Source organism: Octopus bimaculoides, chromosome 3 (assembly GCF_001194135.2).
Source record: "Octopus bimaculoides isolate UCB-OBI-ISO-001 chromosome 3, ASM119413v2, whole genome shotgun sequence".
Lineage (NCBI taxonomy): Eukaryota > Metazoa > Mollusca > Cephalopoda > Octopoda > Octopodidae > Octopus > Octopus bimaculoides.
Genome location: NC_068983.1, coordinates 166,143,411 through 166,151,611, shown reverse-complemented (window position 1 = coordinate 166,151,611; position 8,201 = coordinate 166,143,411). Strand labels below are relative to the sequence as shown.

The 8,201-nt window shown below is 36.4% G+C and overlaps 1 protein-coding gene across 8 annotated transcripts in view; it reads left to right on the top strand.

Annotated features, from left to right (window-relative positions):
- The window catches only part of LOC106867341 (rho GTPase-activating protein 39), a 452,309-nt gene that overhangs the window by 363,734 nt on the left and 80,374 nt on the right, over positions 1-8,201 (top strand). For 6 of the 8 annotated variants that reach the window (XM_052966674.1, XM_052966678.1, XM_052966673.1 and 3 more), the window contains one exon: positions 6,854-6,928. The exons of the other annotated variants lie outside the window; for them this stretch is intronic. In XM_052966674.1, the coding sequence (XP_052822634.1) occupies positions 6,854-6,928 (75 nt within the window). The remainder of the gene's footprint in view (positions 1-6,853; positions 6,929-8,201) is intronic. 8 annotated transcript variants of the gene reach the window in all.

Genomic DNA, 8,201 nt, shown 5'->3' with positions numbered 1-8,201 from the left:
GTATCATGTTTGTGTATGATTAGCAATGCTACATGGTAGTGAGATGTGGGCCTTGAATACAGAAGACATGCGAAGGCTAGAGAGGAATGAAACTGGTATGCTCTGCTCTGATGTGTAAATGTCATTGTACATGTTCAACAGAGTGCTTGTGTAGTGAGAGAGAAGTTGGGCATATGAAGAATTAGGTGCAGTGTGCAAGAGAAAAGATTGTGCTGGTTTGGTCATGTGATGCAGATCGATGTGGTCAGTTGCATACAGAAGTGCTGGTCACTTAAAGTGGATGGAACTTGTGGAAGAGGGAGTCATGAGATGAAGTGTTGAATGCCAATCTCAGGGCACTGAGTCTTTCAAAGCCTTGCTGTACTCAAGAAGACCCATCTGCTACAGCAGAATTGATAAAAAGCATCCAGCACATTCTGTGGGGAGCATCCAGCTTTAGAAACCGTGAGAACAGACAATGTAGTCTGGTGCAACCCTTGGCCTTATCAGCTCTATTCAAACCATTCAACCCATGCCAGCATGGGTAACAATTATAGATTAAATGTATCCATTAGCTTCCAGCATATATATTGTTTTTAAACACAGTACGTTCATTAGAGATATTATCTCAGGATGAAAACTTCAGTAAATTTGCCTTTCACTGATGTATTTACATCCAGTATGATACATAAAATGGCTATAAACAGATACACACTCACACACTCTTAAAATGTACATATTTATGTAAACACATTAATAGACAGACAGACATAAAATAAGACTTATATACTAGTAATGTGCTGTGGTACAAATGTTCCTTGTTGCATTCACACACACACACACACACACACACACACACACGCATGCACACACGCATGCACACACGCACACACACTTTGTGTGAACGAGGATCAGCTTTTCTTTCAAACTTTTTATAGTAAAGATACAACAGTGTTTGAGCTTAATCTTTGAGCTTAATCTTTGAGCTTAATCTTTGAGCTTCATCTAAGATTTTTTGTATTCTTTAATATTTCTCTGTTTAGTTTGGACCTGTATTATTCCAAAATTAATTAGTCTATTAATATCTCAAAACTTTCCCCTCGTTACCACAAGAATGAAATGATGGTATTGTGTTGCTTGAGCACTTTGCAGTAGGTTCTATTGAATCATGGGAGTACTGTTAGTGTTGACGCTCAATTTAATTCTTGTCCACTGATTAAGTTTTGGAATCGTTCATGGTTTATTTTACACGTGCTGTATTTGTTTGTGTGAAGTTTTGGTTGATATCTCACTGTTTGTAAAGCTTCCGTATCAAATATCTATGATCAGTCTGTGAGAAAGAGTTTTCATGTGTTTCTAGTATTACAGTCTGAGCCATGATGGTCAAGACTTCCCCCTTTACATTTCTATATCATATTGGTTATTTGAACTATGGTCTTTAGTTTGCTGGTTTGGGCTTTCTTGTTGATGAAAAGGTTTTCTAACAATGGGTTTATGCTTATGTGTAAAGGTTGTGCAAGCCGTGCACAGAGGTGCTGTCAGCAAGGTGACTTCAGTGATAAATTTAGTGTCCAGGGAAGAGTCAATCTAAACTCAGTTCTCATCCCTCTCTTATTTTGTCAGAAGCTGTAACAAATAAATTTAAAACAGATTGTGGGAACTTCTCTTTGCTGATGATGTAGTTCTTACAGTTGAAAATGTTACAGATTTAGAGAAGAAATTCCTGACATGGAAACAAAACCTAGAATGAAGAGGTCCCTAAGAAAATGTAGTAAAGACTAGAGATTTTTTTTATAAAAAAGAAAATGAGACCCTTTTACCATGAAGGAAACAGTCTTGCTTGATATGTAGAAAAGGGGTTGGTTGATGATGTAGTCAGTGTAAACTGTGGACATAAGTGATGCATTGGGATCACTGACAGGCTGGCAGAGACAATAGACTTTGTACAGAAGTAGTTAGCAGTAGGAATGCTTATGAAATAAATTCTTTCAAAGGATTGGAAAACTCACTAGCTTTTGGTTTTTAGCTAATGTTGTTAGTGTAATACGGGTTCCTGGGAAGAGGTTGAGAAAAGTTGAGGGATTATTGCCTCTGCTGGTAACCAAAGGGCTTCAGTCTCAGTAAAGAGCAAATTCTATGATGCTTGTGTACAGTGTATAATGTTGTTTGGTAATGATATAGGGGCTTTGAATGCAGAAGATCTGTGAAGACTAGAAGGAGGTGAAGTGACCCTGCTCTGCTGGCTATGTAATGTTGGTGTGCAAGTAGGGCAGAGCCCACATGAGCTAAAAAAACTTTAAAAAATGGGCAGAAGAGTCAGATGTAGTCTACAAGAGAGGAGACTGTATTGGTATGGGGATTTGAAGTGTGTGGAGGTTGTCAGTTGTATAAAGAAGTACCAAGGGTTCAAGTGAACAGGGGAGGCTTAGATTGATCTCAAGAAACTCAGCCCTGGAAGGAAATGACAAAGAAACATGAAAATACAGAAATCGAAATGGTGGTGGCTGGGTTTGTAGAATTATAGTGTGTGTGTGTGTGTACAATCAACAAAATTACCAGCTCTTGAATTAAGATATGTGTGCCCTTAACATAATTTCCAGGTACAGTGTGTGGCATAATGTGAAATAAGGCTGTTCCATTTGAATTACAGGTACAATCCACCCAACAGTCTTCTCTACAGTTTCTGTCTACTAAATTCTATTCACAACGTTTATGTGGAGCTGATGCTATAGAAAATAACATTTGCCCTTGAAGCCATGCTGTAGTATTGAACTCAAGACCTCGTGATAGCTGTTCAGCCATACTGCACCTGTGTGTGCTTGTGTGTCAAAGTAGTAATTCATTCTGGGCATTCTCTGAAATTCTCACTCAAGTAATTTGTCACATAATGGCAGACTTAAAAGAACACATTGAACAAATAACCCTGTGTAATAATGATGGGAATGAGCTAGCTTCCTCCAAATGAACATACTCTACAATATGTATTGAGTACTTTTTCTTTTACTAGTCATAAAAAAATATTGCTTATATATATAATATATATGGTATTTGTATATGTGTATTTGTGTGTATTGCATTTATCTCTCTCTCTCTCTCTCTCTCTCTATATATATATATATATATATATATATATATAATTTTTATTACAATAATGTTTCATCTCTTAACTGATTGAGTGCTATATGACTTGTTGAAAATCACAGTGTGTGTGTGTGTGTAGAATGTGAGCTAAGGGAAATAACTCTAACAGGCCAATGACAAATTTAGGTAAATTCTTGCCTATTGTGATGCTATGATGTACAAAACAATTTGTCAATGAATTTGGTTTTGCCTCTTAGTTGTGCTGAGTGAATCGAATGCTACGTGGTCGCTGTTAGCAACTGTCATTAAAAAAGGGGAGATAATTTACTGAAACTACAAGAAACTAATTTTTCAGAAAATTGATTAAAATTGTTCATGTTCTGAGAGAAAGAAAATGTGAACTTTGTTAGCTAGGATGATGATGACAGCTGCTATTGTCTTAATAATCTACATCAATATAACAATCACAGTCCATTAAAGCTTGCTTTGGTCAATTGACAGCAAGGTCTTTGTTTTGTTTTTTTCTAGTCAAGAGTTAAAAAGATATTTTTGAATAATTTGCAAGACAAGTGAGCTGAGGGAAAGATTTCAAGTGAATCGATGAAATGAATTTAGTTAGTTTAATTAGGAGACCATGCATTGTCGCAGGAAATCTAGTTTGCAGGATTTATGTAGGAATCAGATGTTTCTTAGTAGCCGAGGGGTGCAGTTATGGATAGGTTTCAATCTTGTTTAACCTCACCACAGTCTACTTTCTATATATACATATATATCACATGTGGAGGCACATGGCTTTAATTCCTTGACCAGCCAATGCATTGTATTCTTGAGCAAGACCTTTCATTTCATGATTTTCCTCTCAACTGACAACAGTGAGTAATCCTGCAATGAGCCAACATCCTGTTCTGGTGAGGAATATATACATCACAGAATCCAGGAACCTAGGCTTATGATCTTTTTTTCTTTTTCTTTTTCTTTTATACATTGTATAAATATGTGTTTGCAGATATTCATGGGTGTGTGTGTGTGTGTTCATATACACATACATAAACACACCAATGTTTTATGTATACGTTAATGTGTGTGTGTGCTTATGTACATACACACACATGCACACACACACACAATTTATATATGCATAATTTATGTGTTTTTTCTATGTACACACATACAAATGTGTGTGTGTGTGTGTGATTAGACATAAGATGCCTGTGTGTGAAAGAGAGTGAGAGAAATTGGAGAGGAGGGCAGAGTGAGAGAATTAATTTATATTGATACTAGACTGACAGCTGATTACTATATTTGTTAACCACTGAAATTTGTCTCGTTTTGGCTTTCTATTTGTCTGTCCTTTCAGTCGTCTGTGTGTGTGTGTGTGTGTGCTTGCTTGCTTTACTGCATGCAACTTTTAATTTTCTTTCTATGTCTCCATCTATTAATGAAATTTGCAACAATTTTGCTAAAACTAACTCAGCTCATTCATTTCAAACACTTGCATGCACTTCTCAATCTCCAATAAATATACTAAAACCTAATCTCTATTATAGCCATCAGCTTTGGTGCAACCACCTTATTCTCTCTCTCTCTCTCTCTCTCCCTCTCCATTACTAGCTGGCTGATTTTTTCTTTTACTCTCCTTTCTCTCTCTCTCTCTAATCTTCTGACTCCCCCCCCCACAAGCCTGATTTTCCCACCCTCCTTTCTCATACTCTTCCTCTTTTCTCTCACTTTTCTTTCTATTCTCATGTGACCCTTTTTCCCCCCTTATTCTCCACCATCCTCCTCCTACTCTCTCTCTCTCTCCCTTTTTTTATCTATCTACCCCCTCCCCCCTCTGCTTCCAGGTGAGGTCGGGGGGGATCTCGTTTCTCCAGTTTCCTATTTCTCTTCTTACTTTCCCCCCCTCCATCTCCGCCTTTCTCATTCCTCCATTCATTTCTCTTCCTCCCATTTTCTATTTCCATTATATTCTTTTTTTTCCTCTTCTCTTCATTCCACAAACCTTCTTTGTCTCTGTTGTTCTCCCTCTTCTGATATAGTTTTATTGTTGTTTTTTTTTACTCTGTTTATATTTGTTTTTCATTTCTCACTCCACCCCTTCTCTCACATCAACTTTCCAAGCCTCTCCAATTCCATGTTTTGTTCGCTTTCCTCGCCCTTCCCAATACTTATTTCTCTCTCTCTCTCTCTTTCTCCCTCTCAGCCATCTATATACCTCTCTCTCTCTCTCTTTCTCCCTCTCTCATATCCAGCCAGGGCCACTATTTAGCTCTCATAATAACCACTCCACTCACCAAATGAAAGTTAAAACTGTTGTTATCCTTATCAATGAACTGTCCTCAACTTTTAATAGTAGTTCTTGTTATTAACGGGCAACTTGTAGCCGGCTGACTGATTTGTTGTCCTCTTCCCCACCTCCTACACACTGCGACAAACCCTCCTCCGCCGCCAACGATGTCATTGCTTTGGATGTTGTTCCCATGATGCTGCTGCTGCTGCAAACAGTCTTGTCATCTTGTCATTGTTGTCATTGTCGTCATCTTTGCAAACTTTTATATATGCTATATACACACATCTATAGCTCCAGTCCACAGTCAGTGTGTTACCCTACTAAGTTGACAACTTCAGTTTTTACAACAAGTACCAATGGGATGTCTACAATTTAACAACACCCAAAGCTGAAAAGGAAGAAAAAGAAATGAGAAAAGAAAGAAACCAAAAGCTATGCTGGGTATTAACTTGTGTAATCTCAATGACATAACAGAGAGAAAGAGAGGGAGAGAGAAAAGAAATGGATATTTTAGATGAACACAGAGAGAGAGAAACAGATTTTTATCACAGATATTGAAAATATAATCACATGCAGAAACACGAAAAGGGACCAGCCCCTTTTCTTCATGGTTCTTTCTTTCCCATTGCTATTTATTTGCTGATGGAAGATTGATCCCCACCTCCACTTTTTTTTCTTCTTCTTTAATATTTTTATTGCTTATGGAATATTTCATTTTACTTTCATTGAGATTTCATTATGCTGCCGATTGTCTCTCTGTTCGTTCCTATCACCCACCAAAACAAGGATCTGTGTCTGATAAGCAAACCAAACAACTTTCAAGTTAGTTTTCCATGTTTGTAATTTTTCCTCAACCACGATCACCAGCACCACTTCAGGTGGTTTACTGAGACTTTTGTACAGAACAGTCCAATTAATATCTGTTCTCAAATCAGCCCTTAATTCTTATTCCCTTCCAAACTTATACACACCTGCACACACACCCACATACACACAATGATCTTTGAATCAAGTTCAAGAAATGTTCTGCTTCTACTGCATTTACTGCCATTCTTGTCCCAAAATGAAAGATTCAGGAAATTAAGGACCACATTAACTTCAGACCAAACTGTACATGGTTCCATTCTATGTCTAAATTTTCGCCATCACCAACACCAAAGTCCTCACCTGTACCATTATCAACATGTTCTCCACCACAACCATCGATGAGGCTCTTAAAATATTCGGAACGTTTCCCAACGTTGCACTCTGCCTCACCAGAGTATTGGATCAATAGATTTTACCTTTTTTTTTTTTCAAGTATACATGTATATAAGTGTACAAGTGTGTTTCGTTACAATTACTGTTATTATTATTTCATCATTTACTATGGACTTGATATCGCGGACCGTGATCACCTTTATGGGAAACTGTTGTTCCGTTTACGTCGTTTTGGAGATATCCTTGTGTCTCTTTCTCTCCACTTTCCCCCTTTTCATTGGATTTTTGTTTTTTTTCCAAAAGCGTCGAGATCATGTCCGCACAGGATCCCTCAAGTCGTCTCACCAAACCCAGACATGCACCATTTTGGCACGCAGTGTAAGTACACAACAATATATAATATGTCAGCTATCTCTTTAGGCGGCTTTTCCACACTCCCTAATATTATATATATTTTTTTATGTTTATTTACATCATACTTGTAGCTCAGCCAGCTAATTAAACAAATCTATTTATTACACAACAGCCCTGTTTTTTTTTTTTTGCTAAATATTGGTGTTCAGTTATAATGTTCGCATGTTCTCTTCTCTTTTGTGTGTTGTTTTAACTTAATTACTAATTAACAGACATGTCCTTCTTATGTTCCAATGACTTTTACTACACCTGTATGAATCTAGAATGCTTTCTTTTCTTTAAAAAAAAACCTGTATTTCTAACATGTTTTTGTTATTTCTGACTTTCATCGGAAAACTGCATTTATTTCTGCAATTACTAAAGATTAATGGTGCTTTTTCATTATTTTTATCACTTAAGGCACTCCGCTGGCAGAATCATTAACACGTTGGACAAAATGTTTAGCAGCATTTCTTCAGGCTCCACATTCTGAATTCATATTCTGCCACAGTCATGTTTGCCTTTCATCCATCCATTTATGGTTGATAAAATAAAAACCAATCAATTCCTGGGGGGAGGGGGTTAATGTAGTCAATTTGCACCCCTCCCCCTAAAATTGCTGGTCTTGTGCCAAAATTAGAAAATATTACTTTTATCATTTCTTTGTCCACCATTTACTTCAAAATTTTTCATTTTAATTTCTTGATTTATTTTCTAATATCAAACTGTAACAAAAGTTTATTGATTCTAATATGTAAGAACATGCGTGTGTGTGTGTGTGTACTCACATAAAAGAACAATGTAATATTTTCTTTATAATCTCTAGCTTCTTTCCATTTTCTTCTTCATAATTTGTCACTTGTGCTATTTTACGTGATGTTTACAAACCCCTCCACATGGTGTTTCTGTTTGGATGTTGTCGCATGTGTCTGAATTCTATGGAACACACTTTTGTCTTAAAACCAACTTATTTCTTCTTAAATTTTCACACAAAGCGCTTCACTTGTGTACGTTCTGCTGGGTTTTTTTTTTTATAATGTATGCTGGTGATTTTCTTTTCTTTTTTTTTTTCTTAAATATTTCAATTTTAAAATTAAAAAAAAATAGAAAAATGACATTATGATTAATAACTTTGGTGAGTTTGGCTGAAATACTAGAAGTTAAAGTAAGTATCAATAATATAAACTAATGTTCAATCGATTGCTTCATTTCATGTGTGTGTGTATAATGATGTATGTATGTATGTATGTATATATAT